The sequence below is a fragment of the Anoplophora glabripennis genome, unplaced genomic scaffold, assembly GCF_000390285.2.
Source record: "Anoplophora glabripennis isolate ALB-LARVAE unplaced genomic scaffold, Agla_2.0 scaffold480, whole genome shotgun sequence".
Lineage (NCBI taxonomy): Eukaryota > Metazoa > Arthropoda > Insecta > Coleoptera > Cerambycidae > Anoplophora > Anoplophora glabripennis.
In genome coordinates this window covers 94516-112685 of record NW_019416566.1, presented here as the reverse complement: position 1 = coordinate 112685, position 18170 = coordinate 94516, and the positions used below count along the sequence as shown (strand labels likewise).

Genomic DNA, 18170 nt, shown 5'->3' with positions numbered 1-18170 from the left:
TATTAGTATTAGTATTATTATAATTAATGTTATTATGATAGTCATTATTGTAATTTATAACAATTACAATAATTAATGTTTATTTTTTAAACACAACTCTCTTAGATGTAATCTCTCGGCAGGCAGTTTAATTTTTATAAGATGGAAGATGCTTAGATGTTTCATTGTTCTTATCGAGTTTATATTTAAATTTTATTATACTCTGTGCCTCATGTAACGATTGAATTGTTGCAGTTTTTATGTGAGATACATTCTAGTAGGTGTATACTAATACTTAGAGCACAAGAGACAAATACCGTATTCGTAATTCCTTGAAATTGGATCTATACATTTTATATGGCTGATCCTGTTGCACGAATTGCACTGAATGCATGTTTTGCCAACGGAATTATTTCCACAGAATAAACAGCTCCCTGAAACGTCATCTGATTTATTCAGTAACAATGTCTTTATTGTAATTTGCCTATAATGGTCTATGTCCACTCCAGTTTTTGAAACTGTACCAGTTAACAGAAATTGTTGATAATAGTATATTATAAATACCCCGCAGTTGTAACTGTCTTGCTGGATATCGTGGGTAAGTATTTCTATTTGCCAGCTGCGGGTATTTATATGTTTATTGTAGGTCTGGACGAATTCAATAAAAATTTTGAAGAATATTTTCGTTTCGCGTGTTGAACTGCCACACGGATTTAATAAAATAAACTTTTTCTTGTCTAATTTGGCTATAGCCAAACAAAAGTGATTATTATTTTGTATGAATGGCATCACTACCACAGTTTTATCTATTATTTTGCACCTGTCAATGTAATTTTCTATTTGCTTTGTGTTGTTACTGAATATGTATGTTGAATATGTGGTATAAATTATTTGATGTTTATTGGACTCATTCAACGCGCTAAAAGCTATATCCACAATAAAATTGTTCAGCCATTCTTTTCCACCGAGTATCTCAAAGTCATAAGATTTGATTTCCTTAATATCGCAAGGATAATTTTTATAGAAACTGATGACATATGATTTCCCAGGTAACGCCTTGTAATAATTTGGGTCGCTGATGAGACCGTTTGCCATTATATTTAGAATTATAGAATGTTTCCGCTTTATGTTGCTTAATTCGTTGGTATACGTTTTATCCACATTAACTAGAGGTTGATATTCCTCGTCATCTTTTGCGATATTTTGCTGAGGCTGGTCCATCTTTCCTTGTTCATCACATAATTTGCAGAAAAATTCTGCGGATAAATTTAAATTTTCAAATCCGTCAACGCACATTAGGTGGACCCAGCCATCACATCTGTCACACTGGATCCAATTAGCGGTTGTTGCAATATAGACAGGTATTTGGGTCGAAAATGTTGAAAATATCGTTTCTCTCGTTTAATTGAGTTAATTCTTTATTTTTCGAATGTAAGATTTTTTTAAGAGTAGATCTTTCGAAATTAGTGAGATCAACTTCCTGGTACAATTTTTGTTAGGAATAGAAATCTCGTTTTCCTTGCGTAGAAATAAAACATGATCACGCATTTTTCTCACTATTCTACCACATTTTTGTTGAAGAATTCCTTCAGCGATTGAATTTTTGGCTATGCCAAACCACCTTTCTACAGGTGCGTTGCTCATTCTACCATTCCTAAAAAGTCCGCTCCAAAGAGGTAAATACGCTATATATTTCTTTAAAAATAAGTGTAAAAAGTCGATGTTGTGAAACTCATTTGTCTCACGTCTCTCCGTTTCATGCACTGATACGTCAACTACGATGGACTTAAAAAAGGTATAAAAAGGACTAGCTTTAAATAATGGTACATAAGAAAATGCCACTTTTTCCTCTACATCATTTTTTTCACAACATAATCGAAGTAAATCATTCAGAGCTCTTTTAAGAGTCACCGAATTTTTCTTACTCTGTAGCACTACAGAAAATAATTTAAACCACTGGCATATATCATTCCAGTGATTGAGGCAAAACACGGTCGCTACAATTTCCTTCATTTGTTTCGAAACGCTATAGTCTTTATAATGAGAATCGATATCAGTGGCCATTAGTTTGAAAATATGACAACAGCAAATATGTAGTGTAATTAAGTTCTTTGGACGTTGGGCACCACATTGCAGGAAATTAAAACATATATTTAAGTAATTTAGTAACTCCATATTATTGAAGGCAATACTGACGGCATTAATGAATGCGTGACTGAAGTCTGTTACTATTTTTGAAAATACAGGCCATTTCTTTAAATTTATGAGACAGTAACTTCGGAAGTGCAATAGCCAAGCACAAATTGAAACAACATCGTGTCTGCAGGAGTACATTCCAACAAGCGGGCATACCCTCTTATTTTTATCAAGCTGTATGACCCCCGCATAATAAAAGGATTGTTTTGTTTCATTTTGTGGCTTGCGAACTATGGTACCAGTTGCATCTAAATATAAGATTTGCTGGTCAGTTTTTCTCATCTTTAATAAATCGACCTGTTCCTTACTATACACGTATATGTGGAACGGGAGCCCGACGTGCTGAATGAAGTCTTTATTTTTGTTATACATTATCAGGATGTCCATAAAATCATCTTTACTTTCATCTTTTTCTGATAATTTTTCGGACCTGATTTTTTTGTAAACACTATCTGATCTAATACTGTCTAATGTTCCCTGTTTTATTAAGTTGGAATTAGCTGTTAAAACGTCATTCTGCCTTTGCTTAAAAGGTTTATGTATGCCATTGTATCTTTTAATATACTGCGTTCCAGTCCTCTTACTTGTGATGATAAGGTTTTGACATGATAAAAATCCCTAAAAGAACTTACAACGCTAACACAATGTTCGACTCCGGAAACAGAAATCCTCTCGATTGTTATAATGAAGTATTTACATTTATTATGCCCACAGTAGCATAGAAGCGTATAACTTAATCGCGTCGTTAGTTTTTAGATATCTCCAGTCTTTAAAATAAATTATGCACACGTTGTTCACGAATTTTTTTATTTTCTTCTTTAAAACAAACGCGTATTTTCCTTTTATTATTTTTTTTCGTCACAAATCAAATGGAACTCTTGACGTTAGCTTAAAATGACCATCTTTAAAGTTACAATTTTTGTAGCTTCTCATTTTTGTTTTCTCGCAACTCAGATTTTCTGCACCAATTGGTAAGATACTTTTTGAACTTTAGATTTTTCCAAATACACAGTTTTAGTTTCTTCAAAATCCGAAGAATCCGAAAATTCAGGAGACATGTTTTTTTTCGCCCTATGGTTCTCAGGTTTAATGGATAATGCAGTTTGTGGCATAGTAGGTCCCACCTCTCTGTCTATGTCAAATATTTCAAATTCATTTGATTTATTACTCGCAACATGTGATACTAAAGAAACTTCCCTATCCGTCACCATAATGTCGGAGAGGGCCACGTCAAATGGGTGTTTTCCTGAATCATCCGAATTGTTTAAAGGAGTTGAAGATCTTAGTCTCACTTGTTTAGGAGAAATACGACTTTCATTTTCTGAATCGAACAACGATGCTACTTTTCTATTAAAAAAAAGTATTTAATTGTTTCCTGTTCTTTTCTGAGTTCTTCATACCTAATTTAATACATAAACGCAAGTATATTGAGGAAGGATGGTAGTACGATTCAAATATGTCCGATCTAGAAACTTTTAATTCTTTTATAACCCTTTTGACAGTAATTAAAATTTTTATAATTTTGCTAGGTCTCATCGGTATCACATTTCTATCGTCGTCTTTAGAAATAAGCAAGTCTTTAATATGTCCTGTATTTGTTTTGAAAATCTGGCATATTAAGTTCCTATTTTTTTTCTCGTCACTATTAAACAGATATTTAGCAGCTTCAAATATTATGTTGTTTGATATTTTCAGTTGTTGAAATTCTTGATAGGAAATGTGAGCGAAGTTTTTGTTAAAATATTGCGCTAGGACCGCAATGTCTGTTTTCTTGCTCTTCATTTTTTATATATATGTAAATAAATTGTGCGAACCTAAAACTTATAAATTAAGGGAATAATTACACTTACTAGAAGTGCCTATATATAAATAAAATGTAAAAAAGACGTTTTTAAATTTAATATTTCAAAGTCTGACACAAATTATGATATAAATATCACAATCCAACAAATTGGTAAATATAGACTTAAAAGGAAATTTGCCACTACTGACAAATAATGCATAAAAAATAAAAGGGCTTTCCAAAAAAAATTGTCTAATCAAAACAAATATTTTTCTCTAATCAGTTGAATAAATAAACTAAAACCGCACGATGCTACCACCAGTCGTGGAAACAACACGAGACGCTTCTCGACTCGGCTCTCCTGATTCCACTGACAAATAAAAAAAAAAGAAAAGCAGAAATTCTTAAAATACATATAATATTAAACAAAACAAATGCTGTTTCTACTATTTCGAGAGAAAGCGCAACTAAAATGCCAGATGCTACCACCGGTCGTGGAAACAACACGAGACGCTCGACTCGGCTCTCCTGATTCCACTGATAAATAAAAGAAATCGAAAAATAGAAATTCTCAAAATATAATATTAAACAAAATAAATGTTGTTCCTACTATTTCGAGTAAAAATCGCATCCAATAATACTCGTACATAAACTATTATCACGACTTAAACTGCTGTAAAACATAACGAGACACTTGGCCTGGCGCTGCTAGGTACCTCGACTCGAATGCGAATTCTTTCAAGCATCTCGCATCTGCCTGTATGAACTCAATATATGAGAGAGCTGAATTTTAACACTTAAAAAACAATAAATTGCAGACCCATCAAACCCTATATCACTGTACAGGGCGGTCCATTAAAAAAAACTACCGACAACGCCCTATTTCTAAAAATAAAGTAGATGTTGGAAATTAAAGTGCATCATTGACGAGAATAAAAATAGTACAAAAATTTTTGTTACAGTTATTTTTTAATCAACCTTATGGTTGACCCTATACACAGGTGTTTCGACACATTTGCCCAACCCTGTATACCTACATATTATTTAATGTTATAAAATTTGTAAAACTTAATGTTTATTGAATTCTCTGTCTATTGTTTTTATTATTTGGATCTACATATAATGCATTTTTATCTGTTATGTGATTATCACTAGATACTTTTACAATTGGTCTGTAAACGAATCATTATTACTATTTTCTTCCCTTAAACCAGTCACAACTCAAGTGCCAGAGTTGAGCTGGAAGTTAACAATAGCCACGCACCATTCCATGAGGTTAGTGACTATTGATTCTGAGAATATCATTATCATTATCACTGTCATTGTCACTGTCACTGTCACTGCCACTGCCACTGTCACTGTTATTGTGATTATCATTATCATTATTATTATTGTTATTATTATTATTATTATTATTATTATTATTATTATGTGTTAATAATAATTCATAGACAATAGCAAAATTTATGCGATTGAAAGAGATTTAGGTATAAAAATTAATGGAAACAAACAGACCTAGTTCGTGAACATAAAAAGTTCAAGGTACCTTACTGGTTGGTATTCAATATTAAACCAAAATTGCACAATTAGATAATAAATCTTCAAGGACACATATCTGATGCGCGAGTTATCAATCCCAGTAAAACGCTGACTTTGCTACCCTTGCAATTTCATTGTTCTGCTAAACTTATAAATATGGGTCAAGTTCATTATTCAGTTAGTTATTGTCTAGAGGTACATACAGAGCTCATACCTTTAAATGATTGGATTCTATCTCGCGCTTCATGACTTGCATCAATTGACTCAAATATGTGGCAATGGTTTTACAGGAGTGACATTAAGGGTACACAAAAATATATAATAATACATTCAGACTGTAGCGGCTACTACTGGACTGAAATTTTGCAAGTAGTGTTTTACGTTGTAGAGTAGACGAATTTACCCTCACAATATTGCCTAATAGTGCAGTAAATCGACATCGTGTATGAACCGTGGTTCACATTATATTATCTCTAATTTTGCTCCGAATATGTAAATATTTTACCCACAAAATATTGCAATATACGAGATCAGCAAATGCTCTGACGATTTATTTACTTACATTAGCTACTACTGGTTGCGGTTGAGATCCTGGTAACAGACCTAATCTGGCCATAAGAAGTTGTTCTGAGACTCTCCTCAGTTCTTGCTGTTGTTGCCCGATGATGGCTTGCAATTCCGCGTGCTTCCTCTGTAGGTCAACCTGGAGTTGGTTCTGGGCAGGAGATAATACTATATTGTCAACTGGCTGAAAAGAAAACAAGGAACGATTAAACAGGAATAACGAATAATAAAACTTGTATAAAATGACAGCGTCTACCGTATTATCCGATTTCTATTGATTTATGGTCTCACAATTGTAATATCAGAAAATATTTGCAATGTTTAATGTTTCATCTAATCAATCCAAGGAAATTATGGTAGGAAGAAAACGACTATTCTGAGAACTTTGTTTGTTTGATATGCAACATTCTAGTTGATAATCAAGAGTAACACTACCTTAAGGTAGTAAATTAGTGAAGTGTTTAAAGGTCTATCGGAAAATGTTACTGTTCATTGCTAGACTTGTTAGAGAGCCATGTTTTTTCATTTCTTGAAATAAATTTGATTCATTTTTACTAATAGTGCTTCCTTACCTACCTGTAAAGGTGACAAAACTGTGGGCGAAGGGAAATTCGCTATCATCTGTTGAACTGGAATCGCCTGAAGATACTGAGGAGGTTCCAAAAACTGCGGAGAAATCTGTTGCGGTTGAGGAAGGGAAATCTGAAGGGGTTGGAGCTGTTGGACGTGTGGCTGGAGCTGTGAAGAAGGGCTAAGTTGCTGGTTCACGATGGGGTTACTTCTCAATCTCTACAAAAACATAGACAATGTACAAGGGTGTATCAAATGAATGTAATTTTTTTGTCAATCTTATTGACGATTTTTCATGTCCAAAATGAATGAAAGGATTTAGCGTCAGATGTTAATGTCATTCATAAGTTTTTGATTGATACGTCGGCCATATGCCTAGTAATGTACTGAATGATAAATTTTTGCATGTGCCATAGTATAGTCAAGGAGCAATATTCTCTTAAATGGAACTTCATTGTTTAGACAGCAACCAGATGGGGACAAAATCCAATATCCAATCGACGGTAGTAGGTATCTGCTTCTTTAGATATGCAGCGTGATGATACAGTTCAGAACAAAAAAAAACGCAGAGACAGGTCGATTTTGTTTTCGGGAAGGGCATATTTTAAGATTAATTCAAAATTTGTTTTTTCATGTGGAACACCCTGTATATTATTTCATATTTGGATAAAGCTCTCTCTTACGAATACAGTGATGTAAGGTTTGATGGATCTATCTCAAATAACAAGCGAGATATTCCGAGAAAATGACATTTATTTCAAAAAATTATTTAATGTCATTTTTCATAAAAGAAATTGTACTTGGAAACGAAACAAATGCAAATAATTAACGGCAAAAAAAACGAAAAAAGTTTGCAAGTTTAGCAATAAAAATTACGGTACTGATAAAAATTATTAAATTTCGGTTTATGGTCGTTGCTTAAGAAACAAAAACATCACTGTTGTAGCGTGACATTTTCACAAATTAGTACGTTATTATAACCTTAGTAAACTTAGTAAATTTATCACTCAATTTTTTGGAGCTTAGAAGGAATGGCTTATTTAACTGAACGTGAAAGGATAGAGATCTTAATGATGGTTGGATATGGTGATAAGTTACGAACCCATGCGGAAGCAAGTTAGCTGTTTAATCAAACACATGCCGACAGACTACCAATTGCATGATCTACAATGAATAAATTCTTCGCCAGTTTACAGAGACTGGGTGTGTAAGAGATAGGACACAACAAATCGCTGAAGAAATCAAGTTAAATTTATTGCTGGAAATTGAAGAAAATCCCCATCAGTCAACAAGATAACTAGCCCTACACAACAATGTGGACCAATCCGACCAATCATATGTTGTAAAGTTGCTTCCTACAGAAAAGTATCATGGATATAAAGTCCAGCTGATACACGAATTAAATGAGGATGACCCAGACCGCCGATTGCACTTTTGTGAACAATTAATGTTACGGTGTGATGAAAATCCAAATTTTCTAAGCAACATATTTTTTTCTGACGAGGCCACATTCTGTTTAAATGCCTCAGTACACCGCCATAATTGTAGATATTGGTCAGATGACAATCCCCATGGGGCGCAAAAAATCCACAGTCAGCGTAAAGGCAAATTAAAGGTATGGGTGGGAATTATAAGAAGTTAATTTTCTTTTTTGAAGAAAGCCTCACTGCTGCTAGATATTTAGGTTTTCTGCGTTTTGAGTTGATGCCGGTTGAAGCAGTTCCCCCAACGCTGCAGACGGCGATATACCCCATGAAAATATTTGGTTTCAACAAGATGGAGCTCCACCTCACTTTGGCTTAGAGGTTCGACAAATCTTGATGATACATTTCCTGAAAGATGGTTAGGGCGGAGAGGATCTCTTGAGTGACCCCCGCGTTCCCCCGACTTAACTCCTCTGGATTTTTTTCTATGGGGTTATTAAAATCTAGGCTATACTTCAATCGACCAAACAATTGAGCAGACTTACAACTGAGAATTCGTGCTGAAATGGAAAGAATCAGTGCAAAGTGTTTACACTCGCGCGGACCAGTGCCAAAGTGCTGGTGGAGGACAATTTGAAAATGTATGTTAAATTTCGTCAATTATTTGCATTTGTTTCGTTTCCAAGTGCAATTTCTTTTATGAAAAATGACATTAAATAATCACAGAGTAACAAAATTTGACGAAAGGTCACACCCAAAAACCAAACGTTACCTGCCCAAAGGTTTTTGGTGCGCAGAATCTAAATTCGTCAGTATTACTCCTATTCGTCACGTTTTCGAGATATCCTAACCTAAATGTATAAAAATTGTTTTTTTTTGCTATATCTGAGCTTATATCACAGATTTTTTTTTTCTAAAAACGAATCATGCCCTCTAAAACTACTACCTTACCCTTCAAAATTCTTTTTTCAGATTTGAAAAATATTTTTTATTCGCGGAGATATCATTGAATGGAGTTAGGTATGTGGGTACACATGTTCGCAAGTGACCCATTTTTAAGCATTACGTCAAGAACGCCACCGGACGCACCACGGGGTTCCCGGAAGATGACCCCGGCAGAGTGGCGCCAAGGACCAGGGACTTCTGCCAGCGACTACCAATATAACTACGACCGACTCCACACACAGTGACTCTCCAACGAACACTCACCCCATCAACACGTCTTTTGCTATACAACTTAGTTTTCAATAAAATACTTTATTATTACCGTTGAGAGAACGTTTTATTCTTGCGGTACAGCGAAAGCACCCCTCAGGTACTTATCGTTTTCATAACAGTGGTACTAAAATCGAAAAAAGTTCTTCAGAAAGCGTATATTTACATGTTTTCTGAATCGCTCAATCCGAATCTGACCTCAAAATTATTGTATCACTTTAGAATTCTGAGATTTGGTTGTGGTTATTGTTGTAGCGATTATTGTGCCCTTAGGTTGTGGGTGTAGTGTTTGCAGGTTACGTGCTTCTATTAAATGTCTCCGTGTAGAGTTATAGAGGTTAATATCGATAGTTCATCCTAAAATCGTTGATTTTGCAGTTTTAGGTTAAGAAATCTCAGAATCCCAAAGTGATAAAATAATTTGGAGGTCAGATTCGGATTGGGCAACCCAAAAAACATATAAAAAAAGCGTTTTGAAGGGTAAGAATGGTAGTTTTAGAGAAATTAGAGAGATTTAGAGAGATATATTCTTTTTAGAAAAAAAAAATTTTGCTCTGTGATATAAGCTCACATATAGCAAAAAAAACGTGTTTTTTGCACTTTTAGGTTAGGATATCTCGGAAACGTGACGTACAGGAACAATTCTGACGCCAGATTCGGATTCTACGCACCTTCGGGCAAGTGAGGTCTGTTTTTTGGGTGTGAAAATTGTTGCCCTGTGTGATTTTTTGAAATAAATGTCATTTTCTCGCAATATCTCGCTTGTTATTTAAAATAGACCCTTCAAATCTTACATCACTGTATTCCTAAGAGAAAGTTTTATCCGAATATGGAAAAATATACAGGGTGTTCCATAAGAAAAAACAAATTTATTGTCCGTCCAACTTTTCTGGGTCACAACTGAATCATCTTAAAAGATGTCCCTCCCGAGAACAAAATTGGCCTGTCTCGGCGGATTTTTTAAAATCACTTAGTATAAAAGTTATGAATTTTGTTCCAAACTTTATCATCACGTTGTATAAATTCAAACCATTCCATTCTACTTTAAGGCCGGTCCTGTTCAGTTTTGATAATTATTCACTGAACGATATCTAATATAAACGAACGCAATAACATTTGTCGTATCGCTGAATAAACCAGTAGTTTTAGGAAACGAAGATTAACAAACATACTAGAAACTTCCTGTTTTAAGAGTTCTTTGTAATGGCTAATCTAAGGTCACTTTTATCTACTTGCATCTCTCTGCAGGTTGCACACGGTCTTTTACCTTGACGTAATATCTCGGGCTATTAATAGTACATGTAAGACTCGTGAGTGCAAGTAATTAAATAAAAAGGAACTGTTATGTCTAGTAAATTAGAATTTTATTTTATTTTACTGTTACACTGTAATACATTGAAGTTGTTTCTGCTATTGCCTAACAGTACTATCTCTTAGGGAAGGTTAGGTAATTTAGCAAAATTAAGACAATTTAATTTTTATTAGTTAAAATGATATTTATTACTTAAAATAATAAAATAATTAATTAACAATGGAATTACTTTACTATGATTTATTATAACAAATGTTGGAAATGGCTGCCTTCTTGAAATTGCAGCTTGAACACGTGCGAAAATTCCAGGAGTAGTTATCACATCGCAACCAGTTATAATTTGTTGACGTAAGTGCTCCTCAGACTCAATGTGAACCTTTTAAACTGATGTCGTGAGATGTGCCCAAACAAAAAAATCGATAGGGTTCATATCGGTTGATCTGGGAGGCCAAGGTTGACTTGGTTCTTTAGTGCGTAGTCCAATCACGTTATTATCGAATCTTTCATTTAAAAATTCACGAGCAGTTAAACTAAAATTTGGGGGAGCCCCGCCGTGCATAAACCACATTCTTTCTCTTAGCGTATAGGGAACATCGTCAAGTAGTTCAGGTAAAACGTTTTCAAGAAAATGTCTGTAGGAGGCACCGGTTAAAGTTCTTGATAAGAAGTAAGGCCCAACAAGATTTCCAATAAGATCCACCCATACATTCAAAGAAATCTGATACTGAAATCGAGATTCCATAAGGACTTTCATCAGACCAAAAGTGTTTATTGTGGAACATTTTGTTCAATTTTTTGCAAAATCCAATGGCAAAATTGTAGACCAGCTGGATAGTCTTGCGGCAATAGGACTTGGGCCCTCTGTATGTGATACGGGTATAACTATTGATGGACCAAACTAATTTATGATTGACATTAAGGTCTGCAGCCATCTTCCTAATACTAGTGCGTTTTCTTCAATTTCGTATAGAATAGTTTCTTCCAGTTCAGGCGTTCTAAACACTCAAAGGTCTTCCAGGAATTGGAGCCTTCTGAAGTGAGCCTGACTCCGAAATACGTTGAAAAACATTTCTGATCATTCTTGGATTTGGAGTTGGATGATTTGGAAATATTTCCTCAGCCTCAGTACCATTTCCGTCTGCAAGGCCATAAATGTAAACCATTTGAATATGCATATTGTATAAGCCATTATTAAAACTTAATCTTTTTAAAAAGTAAGCTTAATTTGACAATACACATATTAAATAAGATAATCAATCATTGTTTTGCATGGCCTCCTTTTCGGTTTGGAATACAAAGGAGTGTAAAGAAACAAAAAATGAAGATAATACAATGGCGCATATGCTGACCTATTTTATTAGTAATTTTATACAGGGTGATATATTTTTTTTGGCAAATAATTATCGATGACACCCACACCTCCGCCAGTGGTAAGTTTGTAAGGCTGGTAATTTTTTGTTTCATACCTACTGTCATACTAAATATACACACCGAATTGATTAAATTAGCACAAGTGGTTTAGAAATTAAAAATTAAAAACTGTTTTTTTTTTTAATTTTTGCACGCTGTAGCTGGACAATGACTGTCCTGAGACCCCACATTTATATAACAAAAAGCCCTTATTTTTGGCCACAGAATAGGCCCAGGATTTTTTACCTCTACTTAAGAAACACCCTGTATATCCTTACAATATATTTAAAAGTAATTTCTATTACATTGTTTTAAATAATTAAAAGACCATAGAGTAATAGAATAACCTCAATGTAACTATAGTCAGTGAGGAAACTTGATGATTAAAAAAAAATCATAAGAATACACGCCTGAAATTACTTAGTTTTGAAGATATAGTATGTTGAAGTTAGCATGGAAAATGTATCTCTGAAGATGTCTATCTCTGTGAAAATGTCAAAAAAAAACTGGTTTTGTCCCATTAATAATAATGTCCATGTAAAATTGGAATACAATCTATTTAGTGACGTTTAAATCATAAATAATAAAATATAAATCTGTTGTTTTACCATATCATTTCGAGCACTTTGATGATCTCTTATATCTTATAGGTATCATTTTCAAAACTATTATGTGATATATACTATGATATGACATATGATAAAACTGCATAGGGTTAATATTTTGTTCGTCTTCCAATTGCTTTTTTATTTAAATCTTCAAACATCTCCAGCGAATTAAAACCACAAATCAGATATATGTATTTCAATTAAACTTTACACATATATGAGGCCTGTTTCTACAACAGTTGAGGACTAATTTGAAACCATCAGAGATATTGGAACAATTGATTCGTGACCTTAAACTCGCTGAAGGTACTTCCGAGTATATCTGGCAGTTTCTGAAATTTATGAAGTAACTGAAGCACCATATTTAAAACTGAGTCTTCTTATTCAAAATTCACTAAATGACTTTAAATTATTTCTATTTTCATTAATTCTTGAATATTTTACCTGCGTTGAGCGAACTGCAGGTGAATCTGCTGACACCGATGTACAGTCCGAGGCAGGTCCAAGGCGGACAATACTTTTGCCGCCATCCTTACTAGGCCAAGGAAGTGCAGCTGAGTTACCCCCAATGGAAGGAGAAGTCTCCGGGTTTTCCATCGCATCGCTCTCGTCTTTTCGGCTTTGCTTCATGACATCTGCATAACTAAACAAATGTTTATGTTATACTTAAATCATAATTACATTTCAGTTAAATGTAAGCCATGAAATAGTAACATACATACTGTCTTATAAAAAACGCCCCAATCTGTAACTCTGTTAATAATTGTTCTATTTAAAAAAACAAAAGACTGTTGTTAATGGCTTGACAAATACTGCAATCGAGCACTGATTTTAATTTCTTTTGCCTGTTCGATAGAGTATTTTTTTCTGCAGTCAACGATATATTATTACAACTTGATATTTGTTAAATATTTTATGGAAAAAATATTTTTTTACAAAATTTATTACAGAAATGCTATATCTAAAGTAACAACAATAAAGCAAAACAAATAGATACCAGATCAACAACAAAACAAAAATGTAACAACAAAAACCTTATAAAAATTGTTCGAACTGTTTTCCATCTTGTTGAATACATAATTGACATCTTCTGGCTACCTCATTCGATATTAAGTTTGGAGGTATTTCACGGCAAAGATTTATGATCCTCTCTCTTAAAATATCTACATTTTCCGGATGTGTCAAAAATACATGATCTTTAAGATATTCCCAAAACCAAAAATTTGCGGGAGTGAGGTCAGGAGAACGGGCGGGCCATCGAACAGGACCAGTCATGTCAATCCACCTTTCAACAAAATTAGCATTTAACCAATTAGTGTTTCTTCTATATAAATCCTATACACTTCTGCAAGCGGTAAGATATCCAAAAAGTTTGCAAGATTTTCTGACAAGAGTCTATTTATCTTGAGTTAGAGTTTCATCGATGAAAAATGGACCAATTAATCGATTACCTAGAATACTGCACCAAACATTGACACTGAATCTCCGTTGGTAATTGGTTTCAACAGTTATTCTGGGATTTTCTTGACTCCAATATCGTTGGATATTTCGGTTAAAAATGGCATTATTACTAAAGGTACACTCATCAGACCATATAATTTTTCTCCAAAATCTTGTATCATATTTAAATAAAAATGGCAAAATTGCTCCCTTCGGACACGAACGTTGTCTTCTAACACTTGCACTTTCGGTGGTATGTATGATTTAAGTTTGGTGTTATTTTAAGATTTTGTGTACTGTGTCTTTTGAAGAATTAATACTACTTGCAATTTATCAAGTAGAAGCTTGTGGATTTTCCTCAATACTAAGCAAAACGTCTAATTCTACAGGACCATTAAAAATGCGTTGCGAATTTTTAGTTCTTTTAAAAGCACCATACATTCTGAGATTGTCTTCAAGTCTTTTAAATTTTCATCGCTGTGGAACATCCCTGTTTGGAAACCGAGTTGCATACAGACGTTCTGCTTGGGCATTATTTTTATTACATTGAAACTATACATGTAACATATCGGTCACTTCATTAGTGTTCAAATTTTTTAAGTTACAATAATTTCTTTGTAATTAATAACCACTTGTCAATACACTGATACGTATTTTGCCTAGGAAATGACGCGTACGTGACATTTAATGCTTCTAAATTTAATTGTTTTCATGGCAAATTTAACATTTTTATCAGTAGTTGCCGTGAATTAGACATAGCATTTCTTTAATAAATTTTGTAAAAAAAAAATTTTTCCATAAAATATTTAACAAATATCAGGTTGTAATATATAGTTGACTGCAGAAAAAAGTACTCTATCGAACAGGCCAAAAAAAAATAATAACGACATTTAAGAAAAAACAATTGAAAATCGCCTAACGTTCTGATGATGGCAAAAAAATTAAAATCAGTGCTCGACTGTAATATTTGTCAAGTCATTAACAACAATCTTTTGTTTTTTTTAAAATAGAACAATTAATTATTAATATTAGTTACAGATTGGGGCATTTTTTATAAGACAGCCTGCATATTTAAGAAAACAATGTTCTCAATACATTTTTCAGAAACAGTAAGATCTCTTTGTTTTCTTTCTCTAATTTTGTGGAGAGTTTCAATCTTAATTTATTTACAGGGTGATTCATTATATTTTGACCGCCCCTCATTAAATTTTTTGTTTTTAGAGATAAAAAAATTTTGAAATACAGTAGTTGCACGATTTTTTATGATTTTTTTTAGTTGTAATATATTTTGCATATCCGTCATTGATATGATCCAAAATGGGTATAGATATTTTAACTAAATCTCACTAATTAGGCCGTGAGAGGCCTAATTACTCATGGACAATGTTATATGGCAAGCCGTGACAGTGACAGGTAATGTCATGACAACATTGTTTATATTTGACAGTTTGTAAATTAATTAAATTAATTAAATTTAATTAAAATGGGTTATACAGAAATAGAAAATTTAAATATTATAGGAATTAAAATATACTAAAGTTCTTCTCCTCACTGTATTTTAATTCCAAATAATATTTCAATTTTCTAATTATGTGTAACTTATTTTAATTCAATAATAATACAAACTGACAATCAATTAAAGCTGTTTTACATTGACCATTTATTGATCAATTAATTCATGAAGTCGCTTCATCAAGAAATTGGACAAGTGTAATGCACCAAATCAGCTGTCAAATAACATCATGAATTTATTCATCAAGTTCTTGACGAATTAGAGCATGTTCTAATTTTCGTCAATTTCTTCGTGAAGTTCGGAAGTACCAACCCAACAGATTTCCAGCCTCAGATCAGTAATGAGGTTATGTTATTGGAATATGAAAATAATTGTGTGGCCTCGTACTAGGTTTGCATTGTTTTTACTGATTTGTTATTTACAAAAGCTAATATTTATATAATATGTGTCAGTACGGTACCGCTGTTGTACCACTACAATTATGAGTGGAAAGGTGACATTTTTGAAATTTATTTGCTTCTTTGATTCATTGGTAGAACTGATTCATCGTCAAAAAACTTGACAAAGTCTGTAGCAGTGTAAAACCACACCGTTTACCAATAAATTCGTGAATTAATTGATGAAGAACTTCGTCAATTTATTGATGAATAAATTGTCAATGTAAAACAGCTATAACAATGTTATCATGACATTATCTGTCACTGTTACGACGAACGAACTGAAAACACTTTTTAAAATTACATACTTAGTGGGCTGTGATAGCGCAACTTTGACATTCTGAGCAATTAGAGGAAAGAATAAATTATTTTCATCAGATTCAAGCAAACATAATTTTAAGAGCAAATTACATTTTTCTTACTAAAAAGATGTCGGGCCTGTGTTCGTGGAAATGGAGGTATTTTTGAGTATTTACTAAAATAAAATCATTAAAATGATGACTAATGTTATTAATTTCTTTATTCGAATAAATAACCGAATATTAGTACTTGTCATTTAAGTAAAAGTGTTTTCAGTTGGTTTTTTTAACATTTACGAATCCGAAAATATCATGGTTGTTACCGTAAAGCAGTGGCGAACTATTTTATTTAGAAAAATATACCACAGATACCCTGTATCTCCACCACTGCTGCATGTAAATTTTAGGAAAAGCCCTCAGATTATTTCCCTTACTAGTTTTTAAAAAAAATTAAAAATATTTTATGAAGTTTAACACCCTGTATCTTTTTAACGAAGCGTCCAAAATAAAAACTTTATAGGAATGACCCCTTAAAATTCACCAAAGAATACGAGATTTTTGGTTACCATTTGTGAATCACCCTGTATATTAAATGTAAATGAATTTTAATTTATCGCCTCAAAAAAACCCGAATGCCTAATGTCGTGCGGTTAGATGGATTTATTCTGATATTATTGCAAAAAATAGAAGAAATAAATACAACTTTGACACGCTGTATGTTGATTATTATCAATTTTCAAATATAAGATTTCATCACGAGGAATCCGTGATTTTGATTAATTAGCGGACACCCTGTATAAACACGTCAACTTCTGGCGGCGATATGAAGAGTCCTTGTCTTTAAGAATCCCAATCTTCACAATATACAGGGTGTTCTCAAAGTTGAGTAATTTATTTTAACACCTGGTAGAATACGTAAAAAAAAGTCGATTTATAGTTGTTACGATGTCAATTGGAACCTGTAAATCTTAAAACACAGGACCGTATGCACTTCTCCTGAAATTTTTTCCTATGCTTTGACCATGATGTGTCTCGTAATTTATACTCGAATAGCAATTCGGCGAGTCCAGTATTGGTAAACTAGGTCGTAAATAATTTTTTTGTATGGTACACGGGTTCACTTAGCTTTGCCGCTTTGTTAGTGCAGTGCAGAGCATTGCTGGCGGGGTATGTTGGTATAATACGTATTATTATTTATTAGTTGATATTATTATTTGTCCATATCGTAACCAGTAAAGGGTAATAGTTATTAAAATAAATGTTATATGTAATTATCTGGAGGATAACGAAATAACTCGGGAAAATCCCCAAATAGTGGAATAGGTTTTTGTCGAAAGCAACAAACTCAGAGTTTAAAAACAAAGATTTACATGTACAAAGTCAACTTATTATTTTAAATATATATGAATGTTTGAAAATTGAAAATAGTGAACGAAGTGATAAAAAAAGTTGTCAAGATGTCAAAAACGACAATTTATAGCGTAATTAAAGAAAGATTGATCACGGTACAAACAGGAAACGGAAAAATACAAAATTAAAGAAAATTGACTATTTTACCAGATGTACTGCGGCGCACAATTTATAATATGTACAAAGAAAATAAAGTTCCTACTTTAAACATGATTCGATATAAATTAAGCGATTATCCTGATTATAATTATAAATCTTTAGATATTTTACGACATGCATTACAATGCGATTTTAAACACGAAAAACTTGACAATCGTATGGTAATTATATGGTAATATAGCTCGGAATATAGTATATCTAGACGAGACAGGGCTAAATTTTTCTGGACGTCTATGGATTCCGTAGAATTTATGAGTTAAATGTTTTTTGCGGTTCCAATTGAGATCGTAACAGCTATACCAAAAATCGTTT

At 33.1% G+C, this 18170-nt stretch overlaps 1 protein-coding gene across 3 annotated transcripts in view; it reads right to left on the bottom strand.

The window, feature by feature from the left end:
• Positions 1 to 18170, bottom strand: part of LOC108910082 (circadian locomoter output cycles protein kaput) — a 66340-nt gene that overhangs the window by 10418 nt on the left and 37752 nt on the right. For 2 of the 3 annotated variants that reach the window (XM_018714586.1, XM_018714588.1), the window contains 3 exons: positions 13045 to 13243; positions 6638 to 6850; positions 6060 to 6245 (listed from right to left, as the gene is read on the bottom strand). In XM_018714586.1, the coding sequence (XP_018570102.1) occupies positions 6060 to 6245; positions 6638 to 6850; positions 13045 to 13243 (598 nt within the window). Of the gene's footprint in view, positions 1 to 6059; positions 6246 to 6633; positions 6851 to 13044; positions 13244 to 18170 lie in introns of those variants that run through there. The other variant, XM_018714587.1, reaches the window with a different exon arrangement.